Below are 20,334 nucleotides of genomic sequence, written 5' to 3' on the forward strand. Positions count from 1 at the left end.
CATTATGTCTAAAAGTAAATATTACTTAAAATTATACCTAGTAATATTCGATAAGTATCGTTTTTAATTAGAATCTAATTGACATACATAAATGTTAATAATTTTGTATAAAAAATGTATGAAAATTGTAAGTCCAGAAACATTTACAGATCTGTAAAAATTTCCCTTAAAGACATTTATATATTTTATTTTAATTGTATTTTTTAAAGAAATATAAAAATAAAAATACGATAATTTGATAAAAATATATCGTTCAATGTAAACTTCCTTTATGTACATCTTGCATGATTTGACGTTTTGGAAAAGTGTCTGTAACTTTTAAACACGACCATTAACATTATTTGCGAATATGGCGCGAGGTAGTAGTGCTGGTTTTGATAGACATATTACAATTTTTTCACCAGAAGGACGGCTTTACCAAGTCGGTAAGATTAGTGAAAGTATTTTAAATTAAAATATAATTAACTATAAAATTTTTATTGATATTTTTCAAATTACTAATTTTTACATTATTATTGGTCTAAGCGGGAACCATGATATGCGTGATCTTCAATTTTGAACCTTTTTAAATGTATTTAATAAATGTTTTGCAGAATATGCATTTAAAGCGATAAATCAAAGTGGTTTGACTTCTGTTGCTGTAAAAGGCGTCGATACAGCCGTTTTTGCAACACAAAAGAAAGTGCCTGTAAGATAACCTATTAATGTTATTTCTAACAATTCTTTGTAATATTATCCTCTCTTTCCTGTTGTATCTAGTATAATATGTTAAAATAATATGTAGAGATTTTTGCAAATAATATAAGTAAAACTTACCAAGTACTCATTTTATAGGATAAGTTGCTTGATGCCTCTAGTGTTACTCATATTTTTCATCTCACTGAACACATTGGTTGCCTTGTGACAGGCATGTTAGGTAAGTAAAACATCAAAAAGCATTAAAAAAGAAAAATACAGTGAAGATTACTTCCAGTTATTAATATTAATAACAATAAATTAATAAGAACAAATATACAAAATATTTATTTTTCTTCTGCATTAAAATTAATATTATTGTGCATTTTAGCTGATAGTAGGTCTCAAGTTCAACGTGCAAGATATGAAGCAGCTCATTTTAAATATAAACATGATTATGAAATTCCTGTGGATACATTATGTAGACGTATTGCAGATATCAGTCAAGTATATACACAGAATGCAGAAATGCGTCCCCTTGGCTGTTCTATGATGCTTATTTCATATGATAAAGAAAAAGGCCCATGTGTCTATAAAGCTGATCCTGCAGGATATTATTGCGGTTATAGGGCCATTTCTGTTGGTGCTAAACATACTGAAGCTAATTCTTACCTTGAGAAGAAATTAAAAAAGAAACAAAATTATGATAATGATGAAACAATACAGTTAGCAATTACATGTTTGTCTACAGTTTTATCAGTAGATTTTAAACCAACAGAAATAGAGATTGGTATAGTATCAAAGGATAATCCTAAATTTCGGTAAATATATTTACAATTTCATTTTTATTTATATATAAAATTGTGTAATTTGTGTATAATTTATAGTGCCACAAATCAATCATGTATGTGTTTATGTTTCAGAATTTTAACGGAACAAGAAATTGATAAGCATCTTACTACAATTGCTGAGAAAGATTAATGATTTTATGTATATTCATTACCAATAAATATCATGTCTTGCTTAACACTGTTTCACTTTGATACTTAGACATAAGAAAAAGTATTTTATTAAGTTCAAATTATAGTTATTAACATGAATAAATTGTACACATTTATAGCTTAAGTTAAAAAATTTATTTGAACTCCATGTTTCTTAATTATAAGTTATAAAATAGTGAATTTATTCATAAAATTATTTTCCTGACGCTGTTGCTAATGGATTTCGTAGTACTAGAATAACAGAATCCCCTCTTAAAAACATTTTTGAAATAAATCTGTCCTTGTTTACTGGTTTTGCCTAGTTAAAAATAAAATTTTATTTATCCTTTTAATTATAAATTGTATTTAAACATGTTAAGTATTTTATATTACCTTTTTTTTTCCTTTCCCAGTACGTGGAAGTTCAGTCCACATTTCTTTTACATTTTCTAATACCATATTACAATGTCTATCAAATGCTTTTACTCTTCCTAATAATTTTTTGTTATTTCTACAATTAATTAAAACTTGGGTATTATTTTTCACAGACTGAGTCAATACTGAAAGTGGCCCAGTATTAAATTCTTCTTCTTCTCTTTTTGCTAGTTCTTCAGGAGTCATTTCAGATTTTGGTTTAGTCAAAGAAGACCTAAAAATAAAAGTTGTTTTATGAAAATAATGTTCATAATGATTTAAAAAAAAGATGTATAATCTTTCGATAAAGTTTAAAAGAGGTATTAAATAAATGAAATGATGAGGTTAGGTTTTGACATATAAATGTGCAAATTAAAATTTAAGCGATAAACAATATTAAATAAATCTTACATTTTGATGATTGTTTTTTATGAATGAATTTGATAATGAATTCTTTTCTCAAATGTAGAATTATTATGAAATGTAATAACTAAATTTTGAAATCGACAAACAAGACAATGTTTTAATGAATAACGCTGTCGTTTTAGTTTACCAATCACCTTTGAAATAGGTTATGTTTCTTATGTTAACTACCCGCATGTAGATATAATGTGTGTATTACTATATGCACATATGCGTCTATAAATTTATAAAATATGTACTTTATGATATATAAAAATAAGTGAAAAAATAAATTAAAAAGTATATATAATTCTTCATTTATTGTTTGATATTTTAAGCATTGTATTATCAATAAATTTTTAAATATATAATTTTTTAATAATGTGTTGTCACAGTATTTGGAAGGTTAGGTCTGTATATATACTTTATAAGCAGGTATATTTCTAAATTTAACTAAAAAAAAACCACAAAATGAAAACAACCCGTCAGAAAAAGGCGAGAAGAAATTTAAGCTTTTTTATTAACAATTTCAAATTTAGATCGCCATTTCAAGTTCTTATTGATGGGACATTTGCTTTGACTGCATTAGAGGTTTGCACATAAATATTTTATTTCGAAGTATTGCAATTAAAATTGACAACTTTATTTTTTCTTCATTATAAGAAAAATATAATTATTTATAGTATGAATAAAAATAATTAATTTATATGTATAGCAATTATCAATTTTTTTTAGAATAAATTTAATATACAAGACCAGTTATCAAAATATTTTCAGTCTGAAGTAAAATTATTAACTACACCATGTATCATTTTGGAAACAGAAAAACTAAGTTCATTTTCGAAAGCAGTTGCTGGTGCCATGCAAATAGTTAAACAATATCCTATACATAAATGTGGACACGAGAAACATTCAGTTAGTGGCACAAAATGTTTACAATCTATGGTTGCAAAAAATAATTTATTTAGGTATAATAAAAATAATAATGGATAAAAATCATAAGTTAATAACATTGTAGATATATGTATTTCTTATATGTTTTTCAGATATATTATAGCTACACAAGACAGAGAACTCCAAGATTACTTAAGAAAAAGTCCAGGTGTTCCAATAATGTACTTACATGGTAAAGCACCAACTTTGGAAGCACCTTCACAAGCTAGTCGTGAATATGCTGAAAATATTCGCAAAGGATTAGGAATGACTGAGTGGGAAAAAGAAAATATTAAAACATTAAAAGAAGTAGCTGGAATAATTGATGGAACAGAAGTAAAAGTAAAAAAGAAGAAGAAAAAGGGTGGTCCAAATCCACTTAGTTGTTTGAAGAAAAAGAATAAACCACAAACAGAAATTTTAAAAAATATTAAGGAAAAAAGATATAACAGAGTTAAGAAGAGAAAGAAAATGAAAATAGCAACACATATTAAAGAAGCATTGGTTGCAGAATTAAAAAATAAACAGATAGAAAAAAGAAAATAAATTGAAAAAAAATATATCTTTAAAAATACTTGTATGTGGACAAACTGATAAGGTTTATGTAAATTCATTTTTATTTATGATATAAGTATTTCTCTTTTTTAATTTACAAAATTGAAGTAATCATTTCTATTGTAACATACTTGTACAACATCAGTACATTCATAAATATAAGAATATTAATTTTACTGAGGACGTTGTTGGTAAATAAATGGATAAAGTATTCTACAGTTATGTTATTTATGCTTGATAAAATATAACTGAAAATCAGAATTAAAGATTTCCATATTGATATATGTCATAAAACTGTTTTTACAATTTTTATCAAATATTGAGTAATAAAAAATCTTTGACTATCCAATTTTATTAATGAATATATATAATTATTCACCGTATTTTGAAATATTTTACTCTTTGTATACCTTTATACTATGTAAGTAGTAATAATAATTACATTTAACAAGGGTAAGAAAAATAAGTAAATAAAATTACCTATTAAGCAAGATGTACAATACTTAGTAGATATGTGTGTTACATTTTTGTTTTAGTATTTAGCCGTATAACGAGCGCAACTTAAATTTTGAACTAGGAATTTTTACACGTAGGAAGCATATGATAATATAGAAGAAATATAAGTGTATATAAATTATACATTATTTATATATATATATATTTCTTTAGAAATTATATAGGTTGGAAATATCGAAAATATACACGTGTCATTATGACATAAAATAATATATAAATAAAAGACGAATCTCGATTATATGTATCACGTTATACAAATTATTCATATAACAAGGTACATTAAATTTATGTCGCAACCTAGTGCATACATTCTAAAATTTGTGATACAATTTATTAATTTTAAAATGTTTATTCTTTCATATTAAGAAACATACAATATTTTGGATAATTACATTAAAGTTACCAGTGTATTGGATAAGAGGAAATATGAATAAGATAAAGGTAAAATAAAATGATATGAAATAGAAATAGATCAAAATATACGTAATTTTTAAACGAAAAATTAATAAAGGAGACTTTCTTTTGTTAAAAAGACTTATTAAAGCTTATAACTTAAATTCTAATTAAAATTTAATTGTTACTCCATCTTCATGTATATGAAAAGTATAATGTTTATTATACAATATGTCATGAAATGCATTATCTATAGATTAATACAAAGTCAATGTTTAGGAGAATATATACAGTATATATTAATTATATTTAAGGATTCTATTTTAAAATTCGCTTTAAATAAAAGAACAATACATAGCTTAATTTTACAGAAAAATGCTATCAAAAAGTGTAATTGCTAAAATAATTAAAAATAAATTTTTTCTATGTGTCATAAAAGTTACTGTAGAATTTTTTAATTAAACATGAAGATAATGTGAATATTACTCTCAGATTAAAGTATTATTTAAACAAAATATACAACCTGATATCAATAGATTTTTTTCTATTCCATATGTATGTAACATCAAGATTGCTGATTTAAAAGTGCACGTGTTGCCATAGCTAACATTTTCAAACGTCGAATAGAACTATGATTTGGATTAGCTGTTATAAAAGCAACTATCTGGTTTTGTAAAGTCATTAACACAGTACCCATATGACCTTGTGTCACTGGATCATTAGGATCTAAATTTAATATTGCCTCTTCAAGCCACCTAATAAATAATTTTAAAGAATAAGAAATTTTTATGTAGATATAGAATGAAATACATTAATAAAAAATGTCTGTTACCTATATTTAAGTTCTGTACGGTGTCCTAAATCTGCAGATAACTGCTGTACAAGTGAAAGAATTACAGGTTGTTGTAAAATACATCTTGTACTTTGACCTTGAGGTCCTATAGAAGAAAATACTCTGGCAGGTTCTGTCTTCTCACAAACTAGTACTACCAAACCTAAATCACTGGCACTTAGAGCTTGTTGAAAGGCAGCATTTAACTGTCCCCTTTGGAGAAGAGACATAACTCGCGCTTGAGCGTCAGCAACTGCAGGTACAGGTATAGCGGGAGTAGTAGCTCGTGTACTGTAATAATATATTCACAAATTAATTTCACTGTTTGATAAAAATTTATATTTATATTTACTTACCATGCGTTTGTAATCTCAGTAAGTTGCTGATTTAAATTATCTTTAATAGAATCACGAATTGTACGTATTGTTCCTTCTTGTAGAATTATTAAAACTCTATTCAATTCTGTTTGTAATTCTTCACGAACTAATGATGATAGTGCTTCATTTTGTTGTTCGTTTCGTTGTTGATACTGTTTATCTATAATTGTATCTACGTTTTGGAGATCTAAAAAATAAAAGAAATGTTTTATATAATAATAGGTATAATATTGTTTTATATAGACTACGTCGAATATCTTACATTCATGAGTACCCCTAACAAAAGCATCTTGTACTTGTCTAAACATGGTTTGACATGCTTTCTCCATGCCAGGTAAAAGAACATTTGTAAATGCTTCCTTAAATGCTGCATCCAATACTGGTTTTGCCGTATTTACTGCTGCCATAGCAAGTGTATCTTTTACATGACTGCTATTAATTACTTGTGTCAAATTTTCTTTTAAGACTTCATCCATCCGTGAAGAATCTAATCTAAGTTGATGCTTTAATGGTTCTACAGTGTCTTCAATAATTCGTGGCAAAGTAGTTTCAATTTTATCTTTGATTGTAGTATCAAGCGTTTTAAGAAATTCATGTTGGCAAGCCATTTGTTGCTGTGAAGCTCTTGCTAGAGCAGATTCTACTCGCGTCGAAATTGGTGTTTCTTGCCTCAATCTGGTTACTTCAGTACGTAATTCTCTTAACTCTTGCCGTTGATCTTGAATTATTTCTAAAATTGACTCCACTTTATTTATTAGTTCAAGAGCATTTCCTACACTATGTATCGTCGATTTCGATTCATCTTTTAATTTTTTTCTTTTTTCTTCTTCATTTGTGAATCCATCAACTTCCTGCATTGCATGTCTGCTCACATCTTTTAATAATACCATCGGAATATTAGGCCAATTTTCATTAGCAGTATTGGTAGTTTCTGGTTTATTATCGTTTTCTGGTTCTTCATTTGCTTTTATAAGAGAAAAGATTTCTCTTACTTCTCTGGATGGACTACTACCGCTACTAGCAGGTGCTTGTTCTACTAACTCGCTTGTTGCTAATGGTGGATCTGTTGCATTTAAAGCCTGGACTGCTTGTGCAAGTGAGGGACTAACAGATAACACTGTACCCAATTTTGGACTACTAGGACAAGAAACCAATTCATTATTTTCTTTTTTGGCAGGCGAACTAAACGCATCAGGTGTCATTAGATTTAAACCAGCGTTATGATTCGTTGTTGCTTCAATCGTAGCAGATAAGGAACGATTTTCTTCACAGTTCTCTCCTGAAATTCCATTGGGATTAACAATTTCCATATCTTGTAAGTCCTCGGAATAGTTCAATGAATCATGAGTCAGTGTGTCCATGAGGGAGTTAGCACTCACTTTTGAAGCAGGCTTAAAAGCAATATGGCATTCTTGCAATGATTTAGGTTGAACTAGGTACATTCGAATAACAAGCAATTCTTCAGTATCTTCTTCACAAGGACATAAATTTTCTAGAGATTCATCAATAGGGCGTATTTTACGTAGACCAGCATCGACAATTCCAAAACTCAATATTGGATATGGAAGGAGGAACTCTGATATTGTAGTTATTGATGCTGTGTCTTCGTTAATGTTTTTTATAACACTTAATATATATAGAGCTTTATTATATATATCTGATAATAAAAGATAGCCAGCACTAAGATCTAAGCCTGCTTTCAAAACTGGTAGTTTACCAGTAGAAGGTGTTGGTGCGAATTTAATGGTTTGTAAACAGGACCATACTTCACAACACCAAACTTTCAATTCAGTATTATTGTCACATCCAGTAATGGCAAACCTCCAAAACTGAATGCTATAAAAAAAATATAATTATAATAACCATTTTAATTTAATAATAATATGAATTTAGAAATATTTAATTTTGAATCTTGCTTACTTTGGATGGTTAGTTGTATGATCATCTAAGAAGAATAAGCAAGAAATAGGTCGTCCAGAATGTGGTGTCCATTTATGTAAACATTGTGGTTCAGTACTACAAGACTTTTTATGTAAAAGAACTTGGAAGAATTTGATACTTCCATCAAAACTAGCTGTAGCTAAAGCTGTGCCATCTGGACTGAATATTGCTTCTACGATTGTGCCGGAATGCTGATCAATTTCCATCATACCTCCATGTTCCTTTAAAGCTGGATTAGTTGCCTATCATTTAGTCAAATAGTTGGATACTTTGTTCATTTTGTATGGATTTTATAATCTGTAAGTAAGATACACATTTACCTCTACTGATCTGAATTTTGATGTAACGGCATGAACTGACCACACCTCTACTTTGGAACCACGAGTTAGAACTAAAAACTTTGAAATTTTATCTTCATCTGATGGTTTGTCTAAATCTTCAGGAATATATGGACACCATATTACACGATGACTGGTAGCAGAAGTATCTTCTGCATCTACTTTCAGCAATAAATTACATAATAATTCAGATGGTGTTGATTCAATGGTATGTATAAAGAGGTTTCCAAAGTGGTCAACACATGCTAAAATTGCAGTTGAAACATATGCAAAAGCCAAATCTTGTATTGCAGTACGCATTCCTCTTAAGAGAGCTCTTTGTTCCAATTCTTTGTATACAACTCTAACCACACCTTCTCCACTACTAACTAAATAATGTTATTTTCTTAAATTTAAAAGGCAACAAAATAATTGTAATTTAACTTTAAATTTAAGTTACCTTTTAGACCATAAGCAAAATATTTTCCAGACATATGAACAGCTAATAATTGGCCTGGATAAAAGTTATGTTCCCATGTAAAATCAACAATATTTTTTAACTTCATCTTTGAACTACCATGTTTGTGTCCTCCTGGTGAAGGAACAACAGTAATATTGCTACTGTATAATTCAACTGAATGTTTATTTTCTTGCCCATTGAATTCTCTAAACATAAATATACAATTTTTATAAGGTACATATAGAAAATCAAAATAAAAAAATTTGGACTTTACAGTTTTGATTTTTGTTGTGTTTACATAGTGCAATACAAAGATGAATAAAAATTTTGAAGACCCCAACACCATAAATAAAAGGAACATAAAAGTGTACAAAAATTATCAACGAAAATTTTATCGTTTATAATTAAAGTGGAATCGAGTCTTTATAAATACTTACACTCTTTGACGATAGTGAACCTGTTTATCCTTTCCCCTTTTGATCATTTTGATAAAAATTATAGAGTATCTTAAAAGACGGCGAAGTTAATATAATTTTATCGATTAACGTGCCGAAATTCAGCCAATTCTAATCCCAGCCGGTGTGGCACGCCTGATAACGATATTTTGTCGGTCTTACCTTTCGTGCATATATTTGTTGGATTGTGAAAGCGATTTTTGATGATGCGTTATCTACTTTAATAAATCATATATAAATTACTGTTTCACCGGTATACGTGAATATTCTGTTTCATGGACATAGTTCAATGAAATTATTAAAAGCGAAATGTCAGGCAGCCATCAGAACTCGTCAGAAAAACAGATCGGAAGTGCAACGACGATATTTTATGTACTCCACGCTATGTGGCGCTCTACGCGATTATAAGTTTAAGTGTTTCAACTACAATATAGTTAATTATGTAGTTAATTATCTCAAATTGTATAGATAAAGTTTTAGTATTTTTTTTTTTATTGAGATAAATTTGTATCATTTACTATGATACTCTTTAAAAAAGTTATAATTTTAATAATAACAATTTCAATTTAAGATTATAGCTATGTGATATAAAATAATTATGTTTTGGTATTGTATGTTCGTTACAAAATTTAATAGTAATCAATGCTTTCTATTTTTTATTTAAATAGATACTCACTGGAAATTATATATCGTAATTTACAATTTATTTCGTATAATACACTATAATAGACAGGCTTTTCTTTTCATACATGACTATCTTTTGGAAAATGGCAGTAGTGCTCAAACGTACGTAGACCCAAAAAATATTGGCAGTAAATTTGTCTAATTTGAATATCTTTCAATCGCACTTAGTTGTTATACTTTTCAATGAAACATTTTTAATATTTTAACCCTTTGCGTGTATTTCGACATCCTCCAATAACTAAATCTTACACAATAAATGTATAACGAATATTTTTTTCGATTTTGAAAGCATGGTTTAAAAATCCGAAGTGAAAAACGAATTATGAAAAAAAATTATAGCTTTATTACTTATGAAAAGAAGAAAAAGAAAAAAAATAAAGAAAAATGTTTTATTGAAATTATAAGCGTATCATTTCTTATGCTAATTGAATGAATCAAATTTCTTACACGTAGCAAAAAAATATCCATGGGATTGAAGGTGATGGAAATGTAATTGATAATATGTAAGAGAATTTTTCATAGCTCATAAACGAGTTAATATTTCTATGTAATTTTTATTCCGTCACGTTCCAATCGTAGTGATTTAGACTAAAATATTTGAGGCACCGAGGTAACGTTTTCTCTAAATTTTCAATTCAAATTGTGTAATTTATTATTTTCCTGTGTTCTTAATTATCAACGAGAAATACATGTTCTTGCCTTTTTTCTTTGTTATAGGTACTTTTATTTCATCGCTGCAAGTAACAACGTTGCTCCTTTAACTTACTGGTTCCGCTGTAAGTCATAGAGAGCGTATAGTAAGAAAAAGAAAAAAATAATTGACATGCGCTATTGTCAATGTTACAATGTGTTAGTTTTATATATACAGGGTGTTCTTTGGGTATGTAATAATGTAGAGGGTTGTATTTGTTATAATATTTATACAATAGGAACACGTTAAATTAGAAAAAACTGATTTTAAAAAATTTAGAAATATCAAGTAAAAGTGTCGCGATAATGTCGAAGTTTATTGAATATATCAAGTTTTATTCATTAAAATTTTGGCGAGTTCCAGTTTGTTCTTTTTAAAATGCACTAATTTATGTTTAGGAATAGGTTACCCTCTATTTATATACTAATTATAAATCAGAATATTTTTTTGGAGGAAACCGATATATCGCATCAAGGGCTAAAAAATTCGTTTCCACTTTACGTAACCGTTTTATGGTTTTTCACGTTGTTGGACACGGGAATATATTTCTTTCCTTTTCTCGTTTTCTTTTTTTTTTACTTTTTTGATTTTTGGGTCTTTTTGTATACCATAACATTATACATGACAAGCACACTGAGACACTGCGCCAATCCAATAGAAAAACAATATCTGTAATTATTGTGCCAATAGTATTCACAGATTCGAGACGAAGAAGCACGACGATATTTACTTGTAACTCTCAGATAATCGGACCTCCTCGGATTGATAATTCTATCGTACCTCTATCGTCCGATTTTTTGCTAACAAATAACAACTTAACGATTAAGACCTTAATGGTTGTATCATTATATGTAAGCGTAATATTTCGATTCGTCTAACGAGAGCAACTATATATATTATAGTCGATCGTATAATCGCTATAGGAAGTATGCGTATATAACGATTGTAATGGGAAACGCTCATTATTTGCGTGACGAATAAATTGTATATCAATTCCTCTACGTAAAACGATCGAGAAATACATGCTTGAAAATATTGACTCGTAAACGCTTGCCTCTGGAACGTCTTTTCACGGAAATTTTGAATTCGTTCATCGTTAAACCGAGTAAAAAAAACGAAATAGAAAATTTAAAAACATGAAAGAAAAAAAACGAAAGAAAAAACCAACTTCTACTCATCACAAACAAAATCTAACGAATTCTAAAAGAACAAATAATATCGCTCACGTTGCTTGGATTGAAATATTATAGGAGGCTAACCGTTATCATTGCCATAAGATAAAGTTTAAGATCATTTTGTTACATGGGTTTTCGACGTTGTGATGGTCCCTGCGGGATGTTATTTGGTGTCGTACTTTTTCGTTACCTCTTTCATATAAAAGCATAATATACGCGTGAAACGTGATACGAAAGCGGAATAAGTACAGATTAGAAAAGTGTGAGTGGACTCGATGACAATGGCCTGTTGTTGCATGAAAAATTTATTACTTTTTATTTTCACAAATCGGTCGAAGCATGTTACTCAATATTGCTGCGACGATTTGTCTCTCTTAAAATTGACATTTTGGAATAATGTGGGGTGAATGTGAGTGAGGAGTGCTCAGAAATGAACATGTCAAAACGATAAATACATGAGTCAACTTATAAAAAAATGCAACCTATTGTTATTTATTTCTATTTATCGGACGGAAGATTAGAAAAATGCTTTTGAAAAATTATTAGAAAATGTCTGTAATTATTGGCATTCATTCAATTGATTGTTCTCAATATTATATATATAACAAATAAATAGTAAATCAATATGTCAGAGCACCCGTGAAAACGAGGTTATGAAAGTCGCAAAGGTATAGAAGCATTTGTACAGATAATGAGAAAGTTCGTGCCGATACAGTCGTAGAAGAATCCTACGAAAAATCCTATAAATTCCATACCACAATACTGATCATTATATCTAACACGTTGGCTGAATCGATTTTGATTAAACTTCGTAGTATGTTATATCTATATCTGTCTTCTACTTATTTAGCAATACAATATTTAGTATACGTGATTCACTTCTATGTTTTAATAATTCACCATACGTTTATACGCGTACGATTAAGAAAGCGTTTTGTTCATGTATCGATTAAGAGCGGCCAACGTGTAAAAGGCAATAATAAATTAAAGAAAAACTTAATAGATTAATTTTATAATAGTGTACAACTATTGCATCGCTTAACAAGCTACGCTGCATCAAATCGAAAATATGCGCATAATTGTCATAATTTTTGATTGCGCGATTCATACGAAGAGCAAACGCAGAACAATTGAATCTTACAACGCTATTTTACAGTCGCGCTCGGTTTACTGATATGCTTATGATATATTGCTTCGGCTTGAGAGCCATCAAATAAATAAATACTTCGGACGAATAAATAAATAAATAAATAAATAAATAAATAAAATCAATCAACTGTGATTTATGTCTAAGCAGTTACGACTAAGCTTCCGTACAAAAATCTTAATGTTAAGAGAGGAAAGTAGAAGATCTTTGATGGTTGGACGGAGTCGTGCAAAAAAGAGGTGTGATCGGAATTGTCTTATGCGCCATTCGATAACCTTTCTTCTTTTTTTTTATAAAAGTAAACCGTTGCAGGATTGGTCAAGGGTATACAGATAAAAAGACAACAAATAGAATATAAAATAATATACAACAGATGAACATTCAACGATATAAAACTAAATTTTATACTCTTTATGTGTTAGATAAACATATGTTATTTACCTAAGAGAAACGTTCTGCTTATCCTCAACCATCCTGTTTATAGCTTATTCCATGCATAAATGAAACTCTTACGATAATTCTACGTATTATACGAAGAAAAAGAATGATTAAAGAAGTCGTCATTAATATTATCTAGATAACATTACCTAAGAAATTATTTTCTCTTTTGCATGATACCGTACAATTCTTGATTACGATAGTACAGGCTTGTACTTGTATATTTAAAGCGGTAGACTCAAGTCATAGATTCGAGAAATAAAAAGGAAAACATATTCGACGCTTTTCAGCATAATATACAAAACGATCAAAATTTTATTCTGATATCGAGTTCTTCAAAGCACCGATGACCGACGAGTCTACCGCTGATCCTAATACTAAAACGAACGATGCTTTGTTATTATTCTCAAAAATACTGTACACAAGAATACCTAAGTTATGTCGAAGCTCATTCCACGTGCTCGGACGAACACTGAAGCTGTGTTAAGTACGACCGAACTGATACGTTCTTTTTTTCTTTTCGTTTAATTAAGACAAGATAAAACAGGCGAGATGATGTTGAGACTACGTTCTGATTGGAAACTGAGTTGTTTATTTCAATTTTTCAGTTCCGCCATTTGATAAAGTTGAAGTTCACCTCTTTAAGAAACGGAAGAAACCACGACCCTTCTCTGGTGGAGGTGCCATCAACATTGGTACTTGATTTTTATGCGTTATATGAATCTGTAACAATAAAATGTTTTTACATTTTTAGTATATACAACTATATATATATAATCATTATTAAACGTTTAAAAGATCAACCTACAGTGCATGGACCTTGCATCCATGGTTCACCATCGATTTGCATTGGAAAACGCTTGCTAGTGGTAATAGTGACGCTACTACACTGAGCCAATCTCCTACCGGAATGACGAAGTCCAGTTTTCACTTGACCCATGTGTAAACAGTTCTCTAAACCGATCACTTCTATGAGATTATCCCCAATATCTATAAATATATTTGTCGTTCTTCATTTGCTCTAGTTTGTCTTTTATTAAACAATTAATTAAATATTGTCTAATTACTTACCTTGTATTGCGGCTGTGAGATCTACGGAATTGAAACTGCTGGTGCTGAGTTCTTTGTCCGGTCGTTTCTTTCGTTTACCAAGACGATGTCTCGTATGGTGTTCACCCCAGAGGTTGGAACCTCCATGAGTAAAAGGAATGTTTAATAATGCGACACCTTGAAGGGAAGGTCCATGTGCTAAATCCAATGGAGTTCCATCACACTATAAATAAGAAATGTAATTAGTATTACTAGATAAACAAATATAAATAATTTGAAATGAGAAACATTTACGTACAATGATCTCGAGATCTTCGTGAAGATTTTTACAGCTGGCAGCAAATTGTTCTGTGGTCGCGTACTCAAAGTACCAAAGTTTGTTTTTCATTCTACTGTTGAATTTTTCAGGGTTCTTTTCCCTTTCCATGTGAAATTTCACACAGATCGCAGCGTCGACGCCCACCGAGAAGTAATTGTTAATAATATTGTACGGTATGCTATCTTGATTTGGTTTTTCCTCATCTTTCTGGTCAAGTACTTCTATTTGCCAGCGGTCCATCATTACAGACGTTGCTTTCTCTATTTTCTATAAATTATTTTGCAAGTAATAACATTAAATGCATCGATACTTCCTTCAATTAGCACTACAATGGTTTCCCAATACGAAATTTTACATACTTTGAGAACTTTGTGAATAGCTTCCCCTTCATAACCACCACCCCATCGCAAACATCTTGCAAGATCGTTGCCTGTACCTAATGGTATGACACCCACAGCGGGTTGATGGTCGAAGTGAACACGATCTGAAGTTCAGAGATAAAATACTGCTTACAAATGGATCTTCCAGAGACCATGTTATTAAATTATCAATCGTACCCATTGTCTCTAAGACCCAACCAACGGTACCATCACCGCCGCAGCAGATCACCTTAAAGTTTTCCACGTCCTTGAACATTTGCAAACCCTGCATAGGTCCGCCCACAGCCAGATTATGAACTTGGCGCGGGTTCAAGATGTATTGGAACTTCCTCAACATCCGTTCGCCTTGCCTCCCTCCGGATTTTGGATTTATGAACACTAGAAGCGGCATACTCCCCGGTGGCGGTGTGATTTGGAAGGACATAGCCGGTTGTTGATTAGTAGCGGTACCAGATGTTAGGAATCCACTCTGCTAATAGAATTTTACATCTCGAATTAGAACCTTCGATGCTATACCTGGCCGGTGTTTAATCATTCATCTTATTGCACTTACAGTGCTAGCAGTCGACGATTCCTGTCCATGTTTGCTTCCTCTTTTACTATCCCTGGACAATGACCTTTGTCTATCCAAGACAACCGGACAAATCGCTGTAGGTGGAAGGATATGAACTGCGTATTCACCGAGCGTACACTCTGCCCTTACTTGTGAGACGCATCTGTTATGCAGCTGTAAAATCATGACTGTTAGAATAACGTTACGATGATCTCAAAGTGAAAGAAAGATTACTTACTGTCAGTTGACACCATCTGCAGTGTAAGCCTGTGATCCCATTATAACTTTTGATTGTTTTCCTGCATTTGAAACATTTCCCGTGACAATTTCCTTCGACCCAATGGTGTGCCATCGTCTGCGACGTCTTCTTGCTTTTTACATAAGTAGCTATACAGGAGGCTGGCGCTCTTTGAACGCACCTTTCATGAACTGTGTACTTGCAGACTGCACAAAAGAGAATGGCTTGCTTGTTTCGTGTTTCAATGGAAATGAAAAAAATTTATTGATACTCAACGTGTTTAGTCTCAGTATCTTTTTTTCTCTCGATAAACGATAGAAACTATATATTTTATTAACTTGCTCTTCTTTTGTTGCAGGTTATCAAGGGGCAGAGGGGAAAGAGATGTAAGAAAAGAAGGTTCATCGGATGAAAATGTTTTGTAACAAAACACGCGCGTAAAAAGAAGGCTATGACATCAAAGAAATTCCTACGACGATACTTACAAACACAACAAAGACCCTTCTTGCCGAGACCGACCAACATATTCAAACAGAGATTGCAGTAAGCGGGCTTGCTAAAGTGTTTTAGCCTCCAGAGATGATTCCCGTCTTCCTTTACGTGAGAATCCAGGCCCAAAAGCACCAGTAGCGGGATCGTCGTAAGACCACCCCTTTTCCACTCCTCTAGAGATACCGTACCATCCGCGTCGTAGTCTATTTCTACCATCATGTCTTGCAGTATCTATAAATATCACGGATTTACACATCCAGATATCGTTCATCAATTTTCTATCTCTACGCTATATAAATAAAGAAACATCGGATTTTATGTATCTTCCTTATAAACATATTTTCCGTATACATGCCATATAGTATACTTATACTATTCTTTTATCGAAAATGTGCAAACTGATATATTCTTTCATAGCGAAAGTTCTTTTGCGGGTTACGTTGTTTTGAAAGGCTTTTTCCATATTAATATTAGGAAATAATACAAGCGTTTTATCACGCGAAGAGGGATTTACTTTCAGATATAGCGGAGATAGAAATAATTAAAATCGTGTGCGTATGTTTACTGCAACGTGTACGTAATAGGGAATATAAACGATATTTCAACAACTCACCGGTTTCAATTCCGTGACGTCCCACCCGAGATACTCGGCGACATTCATCATTTGATTGACAATGCAGTCCATCTCCTAGGGACACGCGATAATGATATTAAATCCGGGTCTACGACAGATAAGGCGCTCTTGAATCGATCTATTTCAATTCGTAGCTACGAACTTTGACGCCGTATTCGCAGACGTATCAATTAATCGGACGATTCAATTTTCTATACCCTCGTAACGCAAAACTCGTTGTCTTCCCGTTCAACGTGTAATAAACTGGGACTGGAAAATTGTTCAATTAGATGCATCAGTTATAAATTTCAAATCGACCAGTTAAATTACACAAAGCACGATTACACGAGAGTACCTCTAATTCGATTCGTTGTCACTTTCGTCCCGTTTGAAAAGGTTCGTCGAATTGATTTATTGAACATCTTATTCGTCGATCAAATTCGATCGCGCTTGGAAAGGAAAAAGAAAAGAAAAAAAAAAGAAAATAAGAAAATAAAAAGAACGAATACGGAAATGCGAAGTTGTGCTCGTGTTACTCACGTTGGTATCAAGAACACCGTTTCCATCTGTATCGTACAGCCGGAACATGACTAGAAAAGAGAAATAGAGAAAAGTAAATGAATTAATTGCGCGTCGAAATTGGTGCGCAACAAGTTGCAGTGGATATGCAAGCTCAAGTGCACACGCTGTGTGCGGGAGCAACTAGCAGAGTCGAGGACCGGTCTGAGAGAATGACACTGGGGCGTTGGACACGCGAATCTGAATGTTCAAGGAGCTCAGGAAACACGGACGCGATTATCGATTAGCTCGTCTTATCAGATTTGCTCGATCCACGACGATGCGGTAAGAACGCGGGAATGGTAGAAAATTGCTCGTCATCGGAGCGAAATTAAGCTAGTTCTCTCTCATAGCATCCATCCATAGTGTAATTAACGCTGATCGATACGAAAGTAAGGATTACTCACACTCCAATTTATCTTCTGGCCTGCCAGCTTCCAGTAGGGAGAGATAGCACACGATATCCTTGAGGCTGACTTTAACCGAGTGTACGTCTATCGTGCTCTGCTTTCTGACCAGGTGTCTCATCTCTGTAAATCGAAAGATAACGAAGTTAAAAAACCAGACTAATTTATCGCCTATCCTTTGTGTAACTGCTTCGAAACCTCTCACAATCTACTTCTTGGCTTGCTAAAAATTTATTTCATCGAATACAAGCTACTATTGCGAATACTTATCAAGAGTAGCGTAACTCTGTCGTCTCGGCTATTATTATACCGAGTGTCAGATCCGTACGAATTTTCCCGAGTAGCATATACCAGGAAACGTTAGCAGCAATGTTATTTTTAGGTTACAACGAAACAACTTTCGTCAGTCGTGTCTAAGAGCCGTGTCTAACAGTCGTGTCTAGAAGGAACCTGTTGCTTCGAAACGGGATTTAGGTGCCAAGTATCGATGCATCCACACGAGTGCCGCTCTAATTATAACGATCCAGCGCTGCACGTGCGCGATCGCTCTTGATAGACGCTCAGCCACGACGAATATTCTTGGAACGATATTTGTAAGCTGAACTTTCGTGTTTTATTCCGAGATCCCGCGCGGTAGCTAAGCAATCAGGCTGTCGAATGATCGAAAGCGTAACAAACGTTTGTTCTGATCGCGAGTTCCTCGTCAAGGTATATACTCTTTCAGTAACCAAATCTCTCGCTTGATTTATTCGATAAATTAAACTTTCGGTCGTAGAGCTTTGTTTCACGAATTAACGACGTTGCAGATCATTAGAGAACGCGTTGATGTTTTACAGAAATTAGAAAAACAACGGGACACTTGCGCGATTTGACGCCATCTTTGTTTCCAGGTATCTTCGACGCAAGGACGTCGGTGGTAAACGTTCCGGTTACATTCCAAAGGGAAATACCGAATATCAGCAGAATTCTATCCCAGAGAATCAATCATTGGTTCAGAAGCGTACGCAGACATCGAGGATGACTCGAAACTAGCGAAACGTGATTGCCTGGCCGAGGAGCACCTCGCGTGAGTCTAGTTCGTCACGACGCCCGATAAAAATAGTTGCCGAATCGGAGACGAAGCTTCGAGGACATCGATATTGCCCCTGAAATTCCCCCTCGTGATTTTACGAGTCTCCAGATACCTAAGCACCTGAGATGTTCCTGCTGCCGTTAGAGAAAAGAGGGCAGTAGAGAAAAAAATAAAAAGGAAGGAGGATAAAGCGGCTGGTCACGAGGGAAATAAAGGCGGCCGATCAATCGTGGAAGGAGAACGATTTATCTTTAGTACGCGCAACAACGTTGAAACAAATTCACCGGCTATTCTATTACTCTCTCCCGCGGTACGTTTCGCCTCGTCAGTGATTTCTCGATGGCCGCGTCATGATTTATCTCGCGGCGATTCCGAGCGATGCACAAACGAACCGCGAAAACTGATTTCTGCCAGGCGAGAGACACGCGCGGAATAATACCGCGCTTGCCTCTGGAAAAAGCACCGTGGCGCGAGTTTGCCCCGTTCTCACTTCCGCGTCACTCCTCTTCACTCTGCTTCCGCTGGAACTCTGTGAGAGCCGTCGCTAACACTGATTCCTCGACGGGAGATATGGTCGAAATCACTTTTCAAACGTTTACACGGCCAAGACAGAGATACGGTGGATAGATTTAATCAAACAAGATGGAAGTAGCGAGGTAGTTAGTTTTCAACAGCTTCGAGCAAACAGTTGATTTTCGATATAGACGCGGATGCAACAGCACTTTCGTATTCGAACCATAAATATTGATTCTAAGTCCGCAATTAAACGCATCGAGCCTTTCGTTCGACGGAAACGTTATCGTTGAATCGCGATCGCGCGGTAAGGTTAGAGAGATTCAAGGAATTCAAAGGGGATAGATGGCGTGTGCGGCTAATTATTCTCTCGAAAAGAGCACGAGCGAGAAAGATTCGTCTGTATACCGGTGCACACCGATCGTGTATATACGTAGCACGTTTGTTCGTAAAGCTGACTGCAATTTATTCCAGTGTGCAACGGGATCACGGCGAACAATTAATTTAATTGAAACTATCGATGCTGGCCGGATGACACGATTGATTGCTTCGTCGCGACGATCACGGCGTAATGAATAACCGGACGGGGCTAACTTATTCGACGTTATTTCCGTCGAAATGAAATCTCGCCGTATGAATAGAATTATTCCGGACGGCCACGTGCATTGTTTCCCGCTGCGATTAATCCAGGCCCGCGACAACACTCCGGCGATCCACCTGGCCGAAAGGGCACGTCGAAAAAGCGATATTCTTC

General features: G+C 33.0%; 5 protein-coding genes across 5 annotated transcripts in view; 2 read left to right on the forward strand and 3 right to left on the reverse strand.

Annotated features, from left to right (window-relative positions):
• The first annotated feature begins 331 nt into the window (after nt 1-331).
• LOC108551474 (proteasome subunit alpha type-6) lies at nt 332-1,671 on the forward strand. The gene is made up of 5 exons (XM_017905647.1): nt 332-425; nt 594-688; nt 835-916; nt 1,067-1,496; nt 1,599-1,671. Exons 1-5 carry the CDS (start codon nt 350-352, stop codon nt 1,654-1,656), a joined length of 741 nt encoding a protein of 246 aa, XP_017761136.1. The 5' UTR covers nt 332-349; the 3' UTR covers nt 1,657-1,671.
• A 198-nt stretch (nt 1,672-1,869) lies between these two features.
• Nucleotides 1,870-2,618, reverse strand: LOC108551482 (small ribonucleoprotein particle protein SmD2). The gene is made up of 3 exons (XM_017905659.1): nt 2,481-2,618; nt 2,049-2,304; nt 1,870-1,974 (listed from the first exon to the last, which is right to left on the reverse strand). Coding segments are annotated over exons 1-3 (363 nt in total). The 5' UTR covers nt 2,483-2,618.
• A 257-nt stretch (nt 2,619-2,875) lies between these two features.
• On the forward strand, nt 2,876-3,935 carry LOC108551480 (rRNA-processing protein UTP23 homolog; the record flags this gene model as incomplete). The annotated part of the gene is made up of 3 exons (XM_017905657.1): nt 2,876-3,062; nt 3,207-3,439; nt 3,518-3,935. Coding segments are annotated over exons 1-3 (771 nt in total), but the record flags the coding sequence as incomplete, so codon positions are not given.
• A 1,475-nt stretch (nt 3,936-5,410) lies between these two features.
• Nucleotides 5,411-9,614, reverse strand: Ge-1 (Enhancer of mRNA-decapping protein 4 homolog Ge-1). Its single transcript, XM_017905651.1, has 8 exons — nt 9,233-9,614; nt 8,796-9,001; nt 8,339-8,724; nt 7,998-8,260; nt 6,340-7,913; nt 6,057-6,264; nt 5,701-5,991; nt 5,411-5,623 (listed from the first exon to the last, which is right to left on the reverse strand). Exons 1-8 carry the CDS (start codon nt 9,277-9,279, stop codon nt 5,434-5,436), a joined length of 3,165 nt encoding a protein of 1,054 aa, XP_017761140.1. The 5' UTR covers nt 9,280-9,614; the 3' UTR covers nt 5,411-5,433.
• A 4,323-nt stretch (nt 9,615-13,937) lies between these two features.
• Dgk (diacyl glycerol kinase 1) overlaps nt 13,938-20,334 on the reverse strand; it is a 42,316-nt gene continuing 35,919 nt past the window's right edge. Inside the window, exons 6-17 of the mRNA XM_017905641.1 lie at nt 17,996-18,118; nt 17,571-17,620; nt 17,031-17,105; nt 16,411-16,648; nt 15,926-16,131; nt 15,688-15,861; nt 15,312-15,603; nt 15,114-15,238; nt 14,734-15,021; nt 14,457-14,658; nt 14,194-14,375; nt 13,938-14,108 (exon numbers count right to left, since the gene is read on the reverse strand). Coding sequence (XP_017761130.1) covers nt 14,019-14,108; nt 14,194-14,375; nt 14,457-14,658; nt 14,734-15,021; nt 15,114-15,238; nt 15,312-15,603; nt 15,688-15,861; nt 15,926-16,131; nt 16,411-16,648; nt 17,031-17,105; nt 17,571-17,620; nt 17,996-18,118 — 2,045 coding nt within the window. The 3' untranslated portion in view covers nt 13,938-14,018. The remainder of the gene's footprint in view (nt 14,109-14,193; nt 14,376-14,456; nt 14,659-14,733; nt 15,022-15,113; nt 15,239-15,311; nt 15,604-15,687; nt 15,862-15,925; nt 16,132-16,410; nt 16,649-17,030; nt 17,106-17,570; nt 17,621-17,995; nt 18,119-20,334) is intronic.

The sequence above is a fragment of the Eufriesea mexicana genome, unplaced genomic scaffold, assembly GCF_001483705.2.
Source record: "Eufriesea mexicana isolate 0111107269 unplaced genomic scaffold, ASM148370v2 scaffold4231, whole genome shotgun sequence".
In the NCBI taxonomy this organism is placed as follows: Eukaryota; Metazoa; Arthropoda; class Insecta; order Hymenoptera; family Apidae; genus Eufriesea; species Eufriesea mexicana.

Coding starts and splice junctions, on each gene's coding strand:
- LOC108551474 (XM_017905647.1), top strand. CDS start 350: ATGGCGCGAGGTAGTAGTGCTGGTTTTGATAGACATATTACAATTTTT. Junction 426..593: donor AGGACGGCTTTACCAAGTCG/GTAAGATTAGTG, acceptor AATGTTTTGCAG/AATATGCATTTAAAGCGATA. Junction 689..834: donor CAACACAAAAGAAAGTGCCT/GTAAGATAACCT, acceptor CTCATTTTATAG/GATAAGTTGCTTGATGCCTC.
- LOC108551482 (XM_017905659.1), bottom strand. Junction 1,975..2,048: donor CTGGGAAAGGAAAAAAAAAG/GTAATATAAAAT, acceptor ATTTTTAACTAG/GCAAAACCAGTAAACAAGGA.
- Ge-1 (XM_017905651.1), bottom strand. CDS start 9,279: ATGATCAAAAGGGGAAAGGATAAACAGGTTCACTATCGTCAAAGAGT. Junction 9,002..9,232: donor GTTCACTATCGTCAAAGAGT/GTAAGTATTTAT, acceptor ATTTATGTTTAG/AGAATTCAATGGGCAAGAAA. Junction 8,261..8,338: donor CAAAATTCAGATCAGTAGAG/GTAAATGTGTAT, acceptor ACTAAATGATAG/GCAACTAATCCAGCTTTAAA.